Below are 19,851 nucleotides of genomic sequence, written 5' to 3' on the forward strand. Positions count from 1 at the left end.
TGGGAACATTGACTAAAAAAATATCCTCTTCTAACCAAACTTAAGACTTTTTCTTTTTAACCTGATTCAGTAAGAAGTAATTCATGAACATATTCCTGGTTATTCACAAAGTTCTCGTTCCCTAAATATGATAAGAACAAACAACATAATAAAACAACAACAAAAAGCTTTTGTTCATGGTTCAACCTCCTTTCCCATCAGCACCTACCCCAAAGCTCCTTTCCTTATCTTTTCACAAGGCCACATTACCAGTCCTTGCTCTGGGTGGCATTTTCTTGATACTGCTGCTTGTCCTACTTTCTTGCCTTTACTCCCAGTTTCTTTATTTTTTTCTACTTTTTTACCAGTCAAACAATACTTCACATAATAGTAGCCACAGGAACCTCAATGCGATTTTGTTTTGGGCAGTCATATGTGTGTGGGTTTTGGGGTGAGAAACCAGCTGTTTCAGTTAAGTCTTGGTCAGAGAAATACATAAAGCCGAAACTGCTGGTTTCATCCAAGCAATAATGGCAGCACTGGATACACGTGTTGGGTCTTGTGGATTTTGTTGGTTGGTTGTTTTTCTAGGGGGGACATCAAAATTATGTCTACTTAAACCCACTAAACTGAGCTCAAGAGGATCAGAAAAATTATTGAGGCTATTTGCAAAACAGAAGACAAGTCAGAGGGCACTGAACAGAAAGCTCCTCTCCTTTTTCCTGTGTTGCTCACTATCAGAAAAGTAAAACATCCAATACAGAAGCAAGTTCTGCAGAACTGGGAAGTAACCTTTGGTCAGAAGGTGGATGATCCGCTCCCTGAGATGACCAAAAATGAATGGATTTCATATATGAAGACACCTGCTTATACTATGTTCATGTCCTACTGTGAGCATTGTCCTCAGAAGGTCCTTGAGTGTTCAGGATCAACTGTTTGCTGACATGAAATGCAGGTAACCACAAACTTCACTCAGGTTGACAGGATCTTGTGGCAGTTGCCCCTCTTCTGGAGGATTTGATTTTCTTTTCTGTTCTTTTTAAGCCTAGTTTGCTCACATGGCTTTGTTTAGCTATGCTTTAAATAGTTTGCCTTCACCATACCCAGAGGAGGTTTAACTTGAGAAACATCTCTGCCCTGTTTGCATTTACTTCAATGTCCCTACAACAGTGGATAAAGTCTCAAACAACTTCTTGTGCCATGCCTACTGTGACGCTTCTCTAGTTGGAAACTGGGTGGTTTGATTTGTATATACATTAAATATGGAGTTTTACATGACAAGCTTATATCATTTCTGCTGTCCACCATCATCCCCACCTATCTTCCAGCATTATTGCTTTCAAAACAAGGTAAGGATAAATTCACTTTGGTCTGCTAATCTAGGCAGGGAAAAATAAAGTCGATTTGAGGCTTGGTACAAACCCAAAAATTGTGATCAAACTGTATAGTTAGTAAATTGTTTGTCTAAATCTTTCATGTATGATGAAAGATTATTATCATAATTCATTAGCAAATTACAGACTTTGTAATGCAGGCAGCCACAAATTTGGCTTTGTATCAATCATTTTAGACCAGCTGGGTAGAAATTAACACAACTCTGGGATACATAAAATGAAGTGCTCTTTCATTTTTAATTCACTGGAAACTTTGAAGGAAAGAAATGGAAGCTCTTTCAAAAATGTCAGTTTTTCCCTGATTTTTGTAAATCATTCCATTTCACTGTAGAGATGTAGAGATACAAACACATACACATAGAGTGGATCTAATTTAATACCACAGTAACTGCTCAATCAAAATAAATACAATATAAAGTATACATATAACATGCAGTTAGTTTCAGAAAATGCAGTTACTTAAAGGAGACTTAGCTGAAAGTAAAAATCACTGAAAGGAAAATCGGCCTGGTTTAGGCCAAACCAGGACAACATAAAAGAAAAAAGCAGTGCAATTTAAAAATCCCTTTCTTCCATTGTTTCTGAGGCAGTCGTACACATTAGCGATCACCAGAAAAAAAACTATTAAACAAACACGAAAGCTAATAGCCCAGCTACTCACAAGATACAATATTATCAAAATTCCTGCTCTGAGCTTTTTCACTCTACCAAAATGACCTTGTACAAAAACGCTTGTTTTGATTATGTCTACTTTGCCTAAGCTACAAGGCCATGTATAGTGACAGCTGCATTTGGGAGCAACTTAAAACAAATTTTATCTTAGTGGCAGCTAATCCAGAGACTGGTGTAAGCAGCATGGAAAAGTCAGTGTCAAAATTAAACAATGAAGGCTTTTCTAAGAACAGATGCTTTTTGCCTGCAGCTGTAAAAACCTTAAAACAATCCCATACCCCACTGTCTGGTCACGCAACTATCACACAGCAAGGCATAAATTTTGTCACTTATTGCAAATATTTGCCAAGAGCTTCTATAACCCTTTTTAAAAACAGTAACAGGGATTTCTTGATGGTGATTATGAGGCCATTTTATCCTTTAATGAGTGCAAGGCTCTTCAATTTATGCCCGTGATTCTTCACAAAAAAACCCAAAAGAATAACTTTTCAAAAGTTCATGTTTCACGCAGACATAGGAATATAACTGAAAAATCATAAGAAACAGGTTTACTAAAGAGATAGCGCACTGTTTCACTAAGATGTTATGGGCTGGACAGAGACAAACATTATTCGTTCACATTTGAAATGGCAACTGAGTATTTTCTTTGCATAGTAATTACAAAGCGATGTAGTGCAGCACTATCGTTACACTGCTGCTAAGATACTGTTGACCATTTCAGCATCGTATCTCCACAAATACCGTGTTAAATATTCTCATCACTGCAACTCTCCAAAAAATTTCCTCTTTCTATTAAATGAATGCACTAATAAACCTTAAATCAAAATATAAACTCTTACTGAAAAAACGTCTATAACTTGGTGAATAAAAGAAAATCATCAGTTCCCAATTAAGCAAGCAATTTACAATGTCAAGAATCTAGTTGTGCACCATATGAACTGATGGGGTTTTTAGATTAGCTTCTGTTGTGTATTTAAAAGTGATAGCACCAACATGATTTACATAAGTACAATATTTTCAAATATTTTCTCACCAAGCAAGCACTCTAAAATTGTGAAGTGTTTCCTTTCTTACTCAAGTTAAAAAAAAAAAAAAAAACAAACTTTTCCAGAACAACAGTTCATTAGCACCTCACTATTTATAAGTATAATTGAGTTGTTTGATGAGAAAACATGAGAGAAGACTGTGCCTACTATAATTTGCACAAATACAAATTTCATTGTTTGAAAACAAATCAGCAATTCAACGACTGTTGGAGCTTTTTTTAATATAAGTGTATATTATGCAATAATAGAAGCGATCATATGATAGTTAACGTAGGATAGAAAGGTTAAACCATGCTCTACTACACTTTCATTTACAAGCTGTAAATTAATTTCTTTAATTGCAAAAAAAAGCTAACTTTAATTTTTCATTTATGATTCAACTAAAAATAATTTCTATAGATAGCAGTGCTATACTATTTGGCTAGAGTACTGCTTTCCCACTCTAAATAGCACAGGAACTAGGGACATAGCTGTTTAATATGTTCATAAAGCTGCTTAGGTTTTCCTGTCATTTCATGCTAACGCCTTTTTAATAGCTAGCATTATGTAGAAGCCTTGCATAAAAAATTTTCCACCTCAAAAGTAAAACATAGTAAATATTCAAAATCAGAATAGCAAGCAAAGGTTTTAATTGCAGTTTTTAAAAAATTCAGGGTTTTAAATTAGGTCTTGATCCCCAAAATCCTTAGCATCTTTAAATTATGTGAGCAAAGCCATTCAATTCAACATGATTACTTCTAAAATAAGGACAACTCACATGACTGAGCATTTATGGAGCCACACCTATAATCAAAATTATAACAATGACTCCTCATTACTTTCAAATTCAAATAAATTGATCCTTATCCTTTGAGAGTTTCTCTCAAATCCAACTACACCAGAGTGTAACAGAGACAGAGAACGAGAGAAAGGAAGAAGGGAGATATAAACACACACACAAAACTACAAGTGCTGACAAATCGAAAGCTAACAGATGTGTGACTTCTAATTAGTTATAATAATCTGTGCTTTGACGCTATTGGAACATGCCTCGCCTGCCCCTGGAAATCAAACAGCTTCCTTAGGAGTTTTAAACTCTCCGGGTGCTTCTAAATTTATTCAGGAAAAAACCTTGCTTTCAGCAAATTTTAGATATCTACAGTGATAACTTTATGAAAGGAAAATATTAAATTATAATTATCCTAAACAGACACAGTCTTGTGAAACTAACCCTACATTCATATGAAAATACAAAGCATTGACTATAATGAATTTGATTCATCCTTGGACACAAAGCTTTACCACAGTAAACTCAGTCAACTGTTGCTCTTGCTTTTATATTCATAGTACTTAAATAGCGCACTTTAAAACAAAAAAAACTCCAATTGGCTTTTCATACATCCACCCTCCCCAAAAATAACGCACTTGAAAAACCCAAATGATATGAAAAGGCTTCAAGGCCTCTTTTCTCCTTTTCACAGCACTTTTTTTTTTATTTCTGTTTGCAGTAATCTGCCTTTCACTTTCTCATTGCTACAGAACAAACGAGGAGGCTCAGCACTTTGAAAAGGGGGCTCAATGTGTAATGGGTCCACTAGAATTAATTTAGTTGCACCAAATCCATTGAGCAGTGAGGTTTTTTTCTCTTCTCAAATCATTTTGAGTCGGACGCAGCCCCCAGCCTTTGTAATTCTAGTAAAGCACTTAAAGTGCACAGTAGGTGTTCATCAGGACCATCTGGTCAAAAGCAAAACAAGCTGCTGATTTTGCCTTTGAATAGAATGAAGCAAGTGTGAATTAGTCTCTTCAATTAGCACTATTACAACCTGTCAAGTGCATATTGTAAAACAGGATTATTACAGTATTGGTCACCAGTGCAATTATTTACTCTCTGCCTTTTCTTGCATATAAAAATGTCCATGTTTACGAGTTTTTGATAACTGAAGATAGTTTCTTTAATGATATGCACGTCCAAACCCACTAAAACCAAATTACAGGTTATGAAACATATTCTGTCAGGAATATATTAAGCTTCATAATTAATACAGAAGTAAAAGAGTGCCCTTCCTTTATCTCTTATTGCTGTTTCTGTTGCATAAAAAGAATAATAATGGTTATATATCTTTATCAATACGATCTCTTCAGAACAGATCTCTACAGTCAGATATTAAGATATTTTAAGTGCCTAATAAAGCTATCACTTTGAACAGGTACATAAAAGGTATTTTCTCTTTATTTCCCAAGGAACTTCCTTTTCATATAATTCCTAACACATGACCATTTACAAAAAGTTTATCAAGGATTTCTTTCAGCAAATATATTTTAGTTTTGCAATGTGCTGGTTTTCTTTAAAAGAAAGGCAAAAAAAAAACAAACCAAGAAGTCGATTTAGCTTTATAAAAATAGATTTTTCTCTCTCCTCGTTTAAAAAGTCAAACCTAGCTTGCTAGCTGGTACTCATTTACCACCATAGAACACTGAGGCTATGACAGTGATAGATGTTTAAATTATGTATACTGTTGTTATGACTCACTATAAACTGAATATAATTTTTACATAGCAGATTTCTTTAAAAAGCAAACAAAATGTTCAAATTTCACAAAAAGTATATACGTCTCAAGTACAATCAGTATAGCAACGATGTATTTTACTAGCTTCTCTGATACTAAGACAATAATTGAACAATAGTGTAGAATGTTTGTGCACCTCCTATTAAATACCAAAAAGTGTTGGTTACTGATCTTTATTAGCATAAGAATAGTTTTCAACAATTTTGAAGCAAATAAAAAAACTCAAACGATAACACAATTGTTATGAAACTGTTAATGTATGTCCCATCTTTGGATATGTCTGGCAAATGTATTTTCTTCTAATTACTTAGCTATCACATTAACATCATTATTCATATATACATTTCATGTCCTCATGTTAATGTTTGACCTTTACTGTGGATGACCTCACTCAACACAACTGGCTTGAAAATCTTTTGTACAGATACCAAAAATCAGATCTGAAAAAGGTACAAAACCATCAGCTGGATTATTTTTCTGCATGCTGGAGGTAGTTCATCTGCTTACCTATACTTATATATAGGCCTTTCAAATAAGGTTTCTGCCTGCGTGTTTACAAATGGTGGTTTTGTATCTTGTTTCAGATTCATCCACTTATCAAAAAAGTTTTAAAAAATTCAGCACAAAGGACTTCAAACTGTCATTAGGATCTGTCAACAGAGAATTTACAGTTTATCTCAGCCCAAACAATTGTACGCACAAATAGTTCCTCCTCCTGCCTGGAGTGCTATTGGATACATCGCTTTTCATATTCCACCTTAGCCAGCAAGTCTATAGGGAACAAAGAACAAATACATTACCTATCACAGGTGACAGGGATGCTAAGCAGCCAGCCTCCCATTAGGTTATTGGCTAACGGAACGGAATAAAGAGCAGATGCAGCTACGCAGAGGCAGCCAGTACTTAGGGACCCATCTTCTTTGCATTGTTGGCACTATAATTCCTAGTAAAACATAAAATCTGTGCCTGGTACATGCTTTACCTAGTATTCTCAACTGCAATCTCCAGCAGTTACAAAAATAAAATCACCAATCTACAAGAGACCTGAAGTTTCTGCATATTTAACTCGTCCACCCTTGAGCAGCCACAGCTTGTGTACACTGGATACTTCTGTAATCCGGCACACAGGAATCACAAAAAGGCTTCAAAGTCTATACAAAAGTAAAATAGACAAACGCAAACTCATTGTTTTTAACCGAGTTATCCAGTTTGTTTAAAAAATATTTTTTTCCTATGTCACTGACTAAAACAACAAGAAGTGTGGCGCACGCTATTGTGACAAGAACCCAAATTCAAAAAGTTTTTTCCAAATTAGTTTGTCTACTCCAGGATCAGAACACAAACTTGCCTTCCACAAAACATTTAAATATTCCTCCCTCTGAAAAGGGATGTCCTTTGTTTCCATCAAATAATATAACTACAACTTGCAAAAATGAAAACTAGTAGAAACGTTCATTTCTAAATGAGAATAAGTTAGTTAGAATAGACAGAAAACAAATTATTTTGAATGTAGCAATGCCTTGTAATAATTTAACACATAGCTTCTCAAATCAAAAGTTAAAAATTCTCTCACTCCAATTACAGATAGCCTCTACAAATTGTCTTAGCAGAATAAAGAGTAAGTACACAGACAGAAAACTCCTTTTAGTCTTGTAAGTATTAGGAGTTCAATTTGTTAGAATTGTCCCAATTTAACCATACAATACATTGGAAATGTATTAATTCACATTCTCCAAACTGGCACAAAACCTACTAACTTCCCCTTTAAAATGTGGATCAAGGAAAAATGTAACCATGATATTTCCCAGAACAATAACTGCCCAGAATTAATTTAATACTGCAATTTTACAAGAACAAACAGATGTCAGAAACCTGTGACACAGATTAATTTGCAATTTAGACCAACACGCTATCATTAACTTTCCAAGTTAACAAATCCCCTGCCCAACTCACAAAATAAAAAATTACCAATATCCAGAATTTTAGACAAGTTTGGTTTAATTTTTTATTTTATTTCTGAAGATTGTCTATAGGCTTATAATCCCACATCAATATAACTGAACATAACTTGTATTTTTTAAACTGAGAAATTAAATGCTAATATGTAAAGAGCTGAAGATGTAGATAAAGCATGTTTAAAAAAAGGCATTTTTAAGTACCATCCAAAACCCAACTATTGAATTAATCCGCAAGAAATTCTGGAAGTAGACACGAGCACTACAGCTTCAGGCTTCTCTCAGAATTTTCTGTCAGATTGTTTCCCCATTAAACACCAAGATTTCTTTGAAATAACAATTCATCCAAATATAATTTGCTATTAAACATGCATTCTAAACAATAAAAAAAGACGACAGAGAACTGAAGCAATAGTAGTTTAGGAAAGCACTGCTGAGAGCTCACTGGATTTTGCATTTAATCCATTGCAAAATATTTATAATAGTTTTGAAAGGGTGGTGTGGTTGCATTTTTGGTGTGGTGTTTTGGGGTGTGTTTTTTTGAGACACTTGGAAAAAATATCTATTCCTTAAAATTCACAGTACTAATAATAACAACAAACTAAACAACTAGCCCCGGAGACACAGTTGCACCCAACTGTGGCAAGCAGTAGAACATTTATAGAATTCTAAATATTTCTTTTAATAATTGATGTAGTCATTTTGAATCTTTCTGCATAGGATATAACGTGTGAGTAGATTGCATTAACACTGCTTAAACATTTCAACTTGTCAGTATGGCCAAGTCGATTTCTGAAATATTTGCAGTATTTTCCCATCGAAACAGTAATAAAGGTAGAATAAATATATGCCACTGCTTTATAATCACTGAACATTAATGAATATTTTATGTCTTTTTAAATCTCCCTGTTTAATTTAAAAGGGTGAAATTAAGTCTCCTCCCTGCAATATGCCAATTATCTGTAAATCAAACAATAACTTGGCCATTATACTCCTTTTTGTTAATATACCAGAAGCTAATTTGAAAACACTGAACAGCATTTTTGGGTAATAATTGAATAGTCCTTCCTGCCCTCTTGCGGCTGGCAACCGCAACTCACATAGAGCTTTTCCACAACTACAAAAAATATACCTCAAGGACAGTAAACTATTAATTTGTTAAAGTGTGAACAAGAAAGTGAAGAAAAAAAATATATATAACAGTCCCTGGAGAGGAGAGAGACAAGGGAGAGAAGAAAAGGTATCACTGATTCCTCCAAATTGCACAGACTAACTAGATTCATCAATCACTGGTTACAAGGCTCACTCTATGCTAAAAGAAAAAAAAAAAATTAAAAAGCCATTAGGGAGTTAACATACAAAACAGTGCTTGTTTTCTATAATTAGACAAATGTTCGCCAACCCTTTTACCTCAGCCAAATCCCCAGTGATTTCCAGGAGACTTTGCACAGACATATTCACCTGTTCAGCATCAGCTGCACAAGAAGGTCTGAGTTCTCTTTTCATTTTAGCCTCTGAAATGATCTTCACAATTTTATACACTCTCTTGGATGTAATAGTTAGATACAAGACAGAAAGGTAAAGAAAGGTTTGATGCTCATGCAGGTTATGGGGGGGGTAGGGTTTTTTGGATTTTGGTTGTTTAATGGGGAAAACCATAACTGATTTTTAAATTACATCAACTTCATATGTTAACATGTTGACTGTAACCTGCCATTACTAACAAACAAGAAAACTTCAGTGCATGTAAAGGCAGGCTAGATTCCCATGCACTGTCACAGTTTTCTAGTTCTTCTAAGCCGGGTAAGACCCACCAGCAAAGTAGTAATTGATACAGCATACATAAAAAAACAAACAGACAATATGTATGTGTTTTCTTTTAGAATCTCACCATTTTAAAATCAAAAAACAAATATTCTGATCATTTATTTCCATAAATATTCTAATTATTTTTAATTGTAGAGAGTCAGAATTTGGCCCCTCAAAAAACAAACTGATGCAAGTATGTTTGTTTGTTTATATTATTTTTTAAAAACCCAGAATTTACTGAATAGGTTTAAAAAGGTGAAGTAGAAAACAGGCTGTCACACAGGGGAAAGATCAGTATTTAGATCTTGAGAATAACAGGATTCACAATGAAAACAGTTAATAATCATTTTTCATTGTTGTATGAGATGCTGCTCCTATCGCTAATATTACAGAACTTAAAATCATTCTGTCTACAATGTCAGCATGTGACATGAAAAGCTTAAATAAAATCTTTTCAACGCTAAAAGACTGAAAGAAGTATCAGACCAATAGCAAACATATATTTAGTTTGAAAAGCAAACATTTAATTGTAACATTTTGTAATGTGAATTCTGAAGATTCACATTTCTAGGTTGTTTGTCATGTTTCCAGAAGTTAGTGCGTTATATGGAAAATAACATCCAAAACATCTGGCAATAGAAACACCATGGAGCACTAGACAACCATGTTTGGCTTTAGAAAGGAGTTTTGAAAATACGCAGGGACTACTTGTTCTAAATTCAGAGAGTCCAGAGTCACATTAGAGATATTTGTTCTTACAGGACTTAATTCTGATGAAGTTCTCTACAATACCACCCCTTGCTGGCCATTCTACAGAACAGCAGTGATGTCCATCACACAAAACCATTTGGCTATCAAGCCAGTAAGAAATACAGCACTATGATAGCAACCAGTAATGGTAGAGGTGCCTACAAAATGCAGATGAAGCTGGTTAAAAGAATGGGAGACAGAGGGAGCTTCAAAGGGCTTACTGATAAAAGGTAATTTGAATAACTGCCTTTCCTCATCACTCTAGAATAACTCAGTAAACACTGTTCATGTATTTTGCTCTTACAATGCAAAAAGAAACATCTTTTCTGTATAATTTAATAGAAAATCTTTTTTAGGCCTAGTTCTTTAATCAAATTACAGCAATCTTGATTCAGTTGATTAAACCAAAAAAAAAAAGACTAATAAAATAAAGGAATATCCATCAAGACCATGTAAACCCTCTTTAACAGAGCTGGCATTAGCTATAATGAGCTACATTTATTCTTCAGCTGTGAAACAGCACTCACCTCCTGAATGGTACTGCTTCCTGAGAAGTTGAGGTTGTACTCCCGCTGGACTTCTCGATGGGTGACGATCAGCATGACGTTTTGATTTAATGACTCCTGCAGGGCCCTGAAATGGTTGAAAGAAAAACAGGAAAGTCAGGGCTAAGCATGTTATAGCTTGTTTTACAGTTAGATGCAAAAACCCCAGGGTACCCTAAACTCTACATGGACAAGTCCAGGCACAACATTATCATCTCTCTTTTCACTCTTAAATGCAAGGAAGCATGCTGAGAATGACCAAAGGCCATTCCTGAACTCCTTCCTTAATAAGGTGACTGCAGCCTTTAAAGCTCTTCCAATGTAAGTATTCTCAAAACCGAGAGAGTCACATTATCTTCACAAACATCGGGTATATTTAGCACTCATAATGCCATTAATACCAGGCTTGTAAGCATATTGATGACCAGACAAAATACCAAGCTACAATGTACATTAAAAATGGATGGTAAGTAGAACAAGGCAAAGCATGCTCTCGCTTCTCTAGGGTTACCTGAAGCATAAACCAAACGGAAATTCTTCCGCTTGGTTTCATTCAAAGCACATAAACCCAGCTAATTAGAACTGGAAAACTAACCACGGCAAAATTTCTCATGGGGGTATCGGGCATTTAGAAAAGTTAGTTCTGCTCAAATAGTTTTAAATGTACATTAAAACATTTTTAATTATATTAATTTAAAAAAAAAATCTTAAGATACAGATTAAACAGTCCAACTATACGTTCATGTTGTCACAGACTTGGGGTTTTTTTGTGATTTTCCAGATAACAAAACATCTAGATGTTAAAAAGGCATCCTGTTGGCTTAATTAGGTACAAAATTATACAACTATCTAATTTTCAAAATAGAAGGCAGGACTTCTGTTATAGACACGACAATTACAGCTGTGTACATTCTTATATAGGCTACAAAACTGCAGCGGCATTGTAACACAGCTTGGATTGCTAAACAATATTTATGCAGACTTGACCTGTTCAGTGGCATTTGAAATTAAATTGGGCTTATTCAATTCTTTTTTTTTCTTATCACATACTCTTAACAGAATGACAGACTGTTTTGGTTTTTTTTTTTCCTTCACATCTTCACTGTTCCACAACACTTCAACATGCCACTCCTCTTAGCAATAAAGGACAAATTCTGTATGCAGATGAGCACAGCTGTATCTTAAGATACAAGACGACAAGAAAGACTGCTAGATTATTTGAGTCCTGATTTGTTAGTTTTTCCTTCTACTGGAATCACTGAGCTGCAGTTTTGCTGCTCAGATGCTAAGGAACCCATGCAGTACTCGCTGGATGCTTTAGCAAGAGAGGCACAATTTGCTTTAACATCTCAAGAAAAATTACCTTACAAAAATATCTTCACTCAGCAACTTAATTTGGATTCTGTGACATCTTAAACATAATCATTACACACTACAAAACAAAATCGTGAAGTACTATTTCTCACCTTTCATGGTTTTGTATTATGGAAGATAAATTTAACTCATTGTCAATGCTGGGTATGATCAAATGCATGAGACTCACTACAAATGTAACTGAAGTCATCTATGCTGAACATGAAGTTAGCTACACTTGTCACAAAATCATGTAAGAAAAGGCCTAAGAAAGATTTAAAATACTTAACAGTCCTTCAAAAGAAAAAAAAAAAAAGTCCTGAAAAGTTGCATGCCTATTTTCAAAGGTAATTCTAATTTGATTGTTAACAATAAGTTCAGCATCGCCATAACCATATTTACTTTTGGACAACATTCAGTAGCAACTAAAATATCCTGCTGTGCTTTTTCAGATTCTGATTTTTTGTTTTCAGCAAATACTGGAGGCAAATGACGTATTTAATTGCTCTGAAAACATTAATTACAGCATACGTGAACAGCTCTGGATTCCACACAGAATCACACAAGGCTCTGTTAGAGTCAAAAATAGCTGTATCTGAACATCTGTAGGTGCTAATCGATAACATGACTCACGTTTTCATTCTGTAATTGATGTTAACATAGAATGAAACAGGCTAGTTCAATCAAATCCTCAGTCTCTCAAGGTATGCATGATACACACACCTCAGTACCAGCCAAAATACAGCACGGTAATAAAAAGCATCTGTTCATAGGAAAGGTTTTCCACTTCTCTATTTCATCTGGATGTGATAGCAGAGAGTATTTAGAAAAGGAAAAAATACTCTTCAAAACACAATTAATTTAAATGAAGTGCCTCAAAATTAAAAGCCTCAGTTTTTAAAGTAAGTAACAAGTCTGACACCTCTACTTTTGGGGTTTCTAAACAACACAAGCTGAATGTTTGTAACAAGCAAGTTCTCAGTACATATTCATAGCCAAATACAGTCAAAGAAGAGGCTGAAAATTAAGCTGGCTAAAAAAAAAAAATACTTTAAAAAATTGACGAAAAAATTGGTTTTGAAAGTGTTGGCAATTAAACAGCATGGTTAATTATTCACCTTTTCTTCAGAAAAATAATATAATGAAGAATATTGCTTCTGCTTACACAGAAATACAGTGGTCTACTGACCCACTCCTTTGAGTGGTCTCATGTCTGACACCCACAGGACCTGGACCACATACATTAGAAAGTCAATGGGAGGAGGAATTGATGGCACATCTGATGGGCAGTTTGTGCCAATGACTTCCTAGGAGTACCGACGCACAGTGCGGGATGGGGTTGATGTGAACATGCAGCTGGACAACCAGCAATGTCAGTCCCCTCCCATATACATTTCCTACAGCAACTAGGGATGTAGATTACCCCAAATTATTTGTGCCAATAGAACTGTGCTTCCAACACATACCTGGCCCTAAATTTGTATTTTCAGCCATTAAGGTTATGATCAAATGTACAAGATAAGTGTATTTAAAGGAGACTTTAAAGTTTATCAGTTGACTACAATCTTCCAAATGAAACATCTGCATTAAAAGAAAAAAAAAAATATCTGGGCCAAACCCCAGGTCCCATTAAAGTCAAGACAGATTTTTTTTTTTTTTCCCACCAGTGCTAACAGAATTTAATTAATCTGAGAATTAATTAGTGGGAAAAGAAAATCAAATTCTAGAAACAGGATTAAAGTAGGCCACTCTTATCAGCACCATTTCCCCCCTACTGCAAACCCTTAGCTTTCAAAAGCATTTGCTAATAGGTTACATACTGTCCTTACATTTTTTCCCCTCAGCTGAATGATTATACATTCACTATTCAGCACAGGAGGCAAGGGAACTTGATGGTTTTTTTGGGCACCAATCTTCCATTAGAGAAACTCTCCCTACACCCAAAAAAGAAGCCCAAGAACAGACAAAAGAAAATAGACCTGAGCACAGTCATCACTCTGAACAGTTCTAGCAAGAGAGACTTGGACCAGTTTAGGACTTCATGTGGATTGCCTCTAGAGCATTGGTTATCGGCTTTGTCACAATGCACAGAAACCCCAGTGACAGATGAGGATTCAGCTGGGGTTGAAACTCTACAATATGCAAAAAAAAAAATGCTCCTCTTTTAAACTTAAATTTCCAGGAATGGAAGTTGCAAGAATTTTTTTTCACTGTACTCAAAATATCACAACTCAATTAAGAGTCTGGAAAGAGTTTATTCACTAGCTACACCATCCAAATTCCAATGCAGCACAATTTATAAACCACAAGTCTAATAAATTAAGAACAGAAACAATATTTAGCAAAAAAAGTGTAACTGCAAATAATGCTAATCTTAGGGGACAGCAACTATTCAATCAGTCTACGCAATGCTGAAGCAAGATGGTATTAGTATTGATATTTATTATAGTTTAGGCTTCTAGTTTTACCGCCTTTCTATTGTTCTATAACAATTTGTAAAATAGATTGGTTGTATCTATCATTAAGTGACTGTCTTAATGTTTTAATTTCTGATATAATACTTTGGGTTTTAATAGCATTTTTCTTTGAAATTTTAGTAATATTTTAAGCTTTGAAACCAAAAGTATATCCTTAATCAATGATCAGCAAATGCTCCTTTTCATTTCAGTTCTGTCAGTTTTTATGAAATACATTCAGTATTTCCCACTAGGCAGTATCTTTCTCAGTCACATGGAGATTTCCCCCAAAATTTCTGAATTTTATACAAATAGGTATGACACAAGGTAATTAACATTTCCATTTTAAACTTACAGATTTATACAAGCTCATGTCAACAGAAGTCCAAATTTACTGTAATTACAGATTATTTACATTAAAACAAAATAAGAAATCAGTATGCAAATGTAATGTTTGTTGTAGCTAATGCAGCAGGAGGTGGTAGATTAGGTTCAAACAGCAATCAGTTAGCAAATCTGGCTAACATGTAAATGAGCAGAAGCCCTTCTGTTTACATTCTATTGCATTTTAAACTTCAGGATTTTTAAACTGTCTCATGAGCAGATGTGAAAATAAAACATTAATCTTACCATTCTTATTGAAGCTTTCAAAGTAACTAAAGCAAGGCACTGCTCCTGTCCAGCTAAACAGACAATACTAATAATTGGAGTTGCAGGTTATATCATTCTTAATTAACACTCTGCTACAGTTGACAGCATACAACAAGACACCATGCCACAACCACCACTCCTCTGCAACAATCTAAACACACACGCACTCAGCAAGATATGGACCCACTATGTCAAAGACTGAGCTTTTTATTCCTATCCACACAGATGATTACATTGCTTAAATAAATCACAATTGCTCAGCAAAAATACATTATTTGTAATAATCGCCAAGGTATGCACCTGGTCAAATAGCTTTTAACTGTTTTAAACCTTCCAATGATTCATCAGGTATAATAAAGTATCTAAGACTTTCAGCTATTTAGCAAAAAAGTATAAATACAAAATACATTATACTCATTGAAAGGACAACAGAAGAAAAAAAAAAAAAAGAGAACATGTGCCTCCCAGAACATACAAGATAGAAAAGAGAGAGGATCAGGATGACCTCACTCAGTGGCCAGACTCGCATGCCTGCACTTTTGATGTTCCTCTCTTGCATTCTGCAAAACCTTTTCCCTGAACTAGGTATTGCTGGCTTTCAAGAAGCACCTGAAGCAACAAAGGGAAGGAAAGTCACTCTGAGGAAGTGAAGAATCTAATCTGACAAAGCCAGTGCAAGGGACGCCTCCTCCCCTTGGACAATTAAATGATGGACATTCTTTGGCACCTTTCCTTTTAAGACTACTTTCCAAAGGAAATCATGTTTTTCTAACCCACCTGTCCCATCTGGTAACTTTTGAACATATTCACTAGTTTCAAGGAGGTCTGACAGCATCATAAATGTCTCAAAGACTGGGTGTAAATCAACAGCTGGGTAGAAGAAAGGGACCCAAATTACTACCCACCTTAGTAAAAGACTACAGTACAAGCATAGTAGTTTTATACTTTGTCCAGCCAACTTCTAGCCAATGATTACAGAACTACCTACAGCATGTAATGTCTCCTTTTCTTCAATGTTACTTGGCTACCAGCTGGAGAACAGAGGTAGGGCAAGCTGACTGTCTATGCAGGGGAAAAAAATGGCATATGTGCTATAAAATACACAGGAAGAAATGGAGGCAGTGTCAGAGGTAGGTGAGATCACGGGAAGCATGGAGGGAGAGGGCTGAGTTACTGCAGCCACTGGGATGAGGCAGGAATTCACTAGCAATCAGTTTTCATTATGTCCACAGCTCACAGAACATGTTATTGTTCTGGATATCGTGCATGGATAAGTATAGCTTTGCCAACTGAAATTGTGGAAGCAGGGCATGTAACCCTACAGGTGGTATTTGACATTTCAATTCAATCCTTACACCTCAATTTACTAGCATGAGGTAGTAATTCACTGCGTTTCTATTACCTGTAAAAGCTTTAGATATGCCACTGATGAACAAAGATACCCTAGAAGATTTTTGCTTGTTTAAACTGCAAGATCACTTTGCCATTACATTTAGATGCTGGTTTTAAGTCAGTTCTGGGTTAAGCCCATTCAGTCTGTCACAACAAACTCCAATGTCTACGTACCTACACTGCAAAAGGATGTTTCAGAAATTGTTCTCCCTCAGCATCAAGAATGGGCACAAATTAGAGTTTATAGAGCTGTGACCAGATTGCTCCTTTTATGAAGGGTATTTACACAAAATATCACGTACTGAAATCTCAGGCTTTTCAAATACCACTTTCTGGAGATATTTAGATCATGATTATTTATCTCTAGTTCAAAACAGAAGGCATTTGAAGGAAACGACAGATGAACTCACAAAGTAAGAGGCAAAGATCCTTAACAGCCATTAATAATAGATGTGAGCATCATGCTTTTAAAAATTGTGGGTAACAAACTAATCTGAATAATAACTGACCTAACAGTAGGCAGTAAACAGTGTAACCGGGTTTGGTACATTGCTTCAATTAGATGTGTTTTGATCTGCATTGATGCTTTAATTGGAGGCAAGCCTCCCCTTTCATCTAGAATTTATGACTTCAGGGAGATCTAGCCTTCAAATTATCCTTGTTTAAGTAGCCACTAATTAATCATTGTTTGCTATCCCAAAGCTACCAACTTTATCTTAAAAATATCCAGAACTCATCTCCACTATGAAACAAGTACAAACTGTGAAAGTAACAACCACTTTGATTTTACTAGCAAGTAAAGTTCTTTTAAACTACTCATCCAAGTAAAAAGCCTAAGAACTGTTTTTAAACAGTTTGTTGTTATATAGTTTATTGCAGTTGCAATAAACAACATTCTTCAGACCCCAGTTTTCTTTCCAGAATCGAAGACATTCAAATTACAATATACAGTGATACCTGGGTACAAAATTTTGAAAATGGAAATTGATTTTAAAAAAAAAAACAAAAAAACACACAAAAAAACAAACCAGTATCTACAGTGTTTTTCCACAGTATTTTCACTGTCCTTCAACTAGCTGCTTAAGTACAATGGCTAATTTTCCTCAGACACTACTACACCTCCTGTTTACACATACAGTTCACATACAGCTCATCACCACTCTGCTCCCTCTGTTCTAGTGCCACTATTCCCTCTCAATGCTTCTTTACTTTATTATTATCATTTTTATAATTCATATCAGCATTCTTATTTCCTCCAGACTACACGGTATGTGCACAAGTACCTTTTAGTAATACATGAAGTACTTTTAGTTATTTGGAAACCAGTTATTTATCTCCACTGATTGTCAAAGAATTTCCTTCATCAGTAATACGACTGCATTTGTAGAATATTCTCCTATCGACTACGACAGCAGAAAAACATCTCCCTCTTCAGACAGCTTGAAGCCACTTTAGTCCAAGGATCCTGCAATTTGACCAATTCCAAAGGCAGGCCTCCCGGCTCGCTGGCGGCCGAGCGGCGCTGCCCTTCCAGGCTCAATTACTGGGCACCCTCTGCTGGCTACTGAAAAAAAAATTAATATTTTCCTGCTAAAGAACTCATACAGGTCTGCCTTTGAGAAAGGGAAAGGCAGGAAAGAAAAGAAGCCAAAGTAATCAAAGTAATTGCAAATTACTTTATAAGAGTAAAGATGCCATTTTGCATAAAATAACATTTCATTTTCAAACCTTAGCAATATTCACTGACACATGAACACTCACCGTTAACTTTTTGAGTATTCAAATCAGTAATAAAAGATAGCCTGCTCAGTTAGAGAACATTAATTATTCAGTCTATCTACATACATTTTAAAAGTCCAAGAAGATAAAATAATGTAACACCCATTTCGGAAAGAAAATTCTGATCTGCTGACAATGATTTATACAAGTTTACATTAAATGAACTAACATAATGCAGTAACTTATGAAAGGCCAGCTCCCATTTCCACAGGGACTAGATTCTTGTTAAATTAAAGTCATCGTATCTGGGAGGCGTAAAATTCTGTATGTACTTAAGTGGTTCATGTACCATACCGAGGTTTTAAAAAACTTAACAGCCTTCTTTTCAACAATGAGGTGCTGAGGCAGTTCATCCCAACACTTACTAGAGCAGTGCAAACACTTTGTATTTACTGATTGCAGATTCCTGCAAGGATACATGTGGTTTCATAAAAACCATAGAAAACCAAATCATACAAGTAGAATTTATGGCCAAAAGACTTACCCAGAATGACTCGAAGAAGGAGGAGGCAGGTCAGGTGTTAGAACATAAAGACTATTATTTTTTGGCAAGTGTAGAGTTTTTAAAACAGTCTGAGGGGAGAAAAATCAGTATAAATATAAAACTTTCACCAATTTTGACATATTATTTTATTTCTTTTAATTATTGATACTTATTTATTTACAATACCACCAAATATTTTGAGATATACTTACTGTTAACTTCATAACATCCTTTTTGTTGGTGGGCCACGTTATATATAAAACCAACACAAACTAGTGTGATTTATCCTGATTTTTTTTGCACTGTTTAAGAGCTCCTTGTATGCCACCCGAGACATCTAAAACTGTTTGAAACTCACAATTCTTGCATTGTAACCCCCAGCCCACAGATGTTCAGTTTGAAACTCTGAATTCAGTTAACTGAAAACACAGTTGAAAACTTACACTATCATCTACATCTCCAGTCTTCCACCCTTTTAACAGCATTTTAGATGCAGGAATCTGAAGTTCATTTTCTAGAATATGTTTTATATCTCCTAAAGAGAAAACAAAGAAAATATACACATTTACTGATTTATTTCAAACAGTACTGAGTTACAATAAAAAATGAGAGCAAGGAAAAATTTACTATGAAAGCCATTTGTAATCTAGTTATCCTTGTAACATACACTTCAAACAGCAAAGGACAAGTGAAACTTAAAAAAAAAAAAAATCACATAAAGCATGAATGATTGGAGAATAGCATGACAATTTGACGATTTGGACATACATTTGAATAGTTCTACACTGCATATACTGTGTGTCTATCTGGAGCAATGGACTTCAGCAATAAAGAGGGTGCATATTTTTGATACTCAATTCCATTATCAACAATCCTGACCTGAAGAACTGGAGTGTTCATGCAATTTAACTGCTCTGACAGCTTTTTCAATGTTTTGCACATTTCAATGCTCTCCTCTCCCTCTAGTTATTACAGTCATAGAATAATTCAGGCTGGAAGGTACCTCAGGAGGTCATGTAGCCCAAGCCCAGCTCAAA

General features: G+C 35.2%; 1 protein-coding gene across 2 annotated transcripts in view; it reads right to left on the reverse strand.

Moving 5' to 3' along the window:
- The window catches only part of FAF1 (Fas associated factor 1), a 173,425-nt gene that overhangs the window by 108,897 nt on the left and 44,677 nt on the right, over window positions 1–19,851 (reverse strand). For both annotated transcript variants that reach the window (XM_068406641.1, XM_068406642.1), the window contains exons 5-7: window positions 19,258–19,349; window positions 18,815–18,903; window positions 10,682–10,787 (exon numbers count right to left, since the gene is read on the reverse strand). In XM_068406641.1, the coding sequence (XP_068262742.1) occupies window positions 10,682–10,787; window positions 18,815–18,903; window positions 19,258–19,349 (287 nt within the window). The remainder of the gene's footprint in view (window positions 1–10,681; window positions 10,788–18,814; window positions 18,904–19,257; window positions 19,350–19,851) is intronic.

The sequence above is a fragment of the Nyctibius grandis genome, chromosome 8 (assembly GCF_013368605.1).
Source record: "Nyctibius grandis isolate bNycGra1 chromosome 8, bNycGra1.pri, whole genome shotgun sequence".
In the NCBI taxonomy this organism is placed as follows: Eukaryota; Metazoa; Chordata; class Aves; order Nyctibiiformes; family Nyctibiidae; genus Nyctibius; species Nyctibius grandis.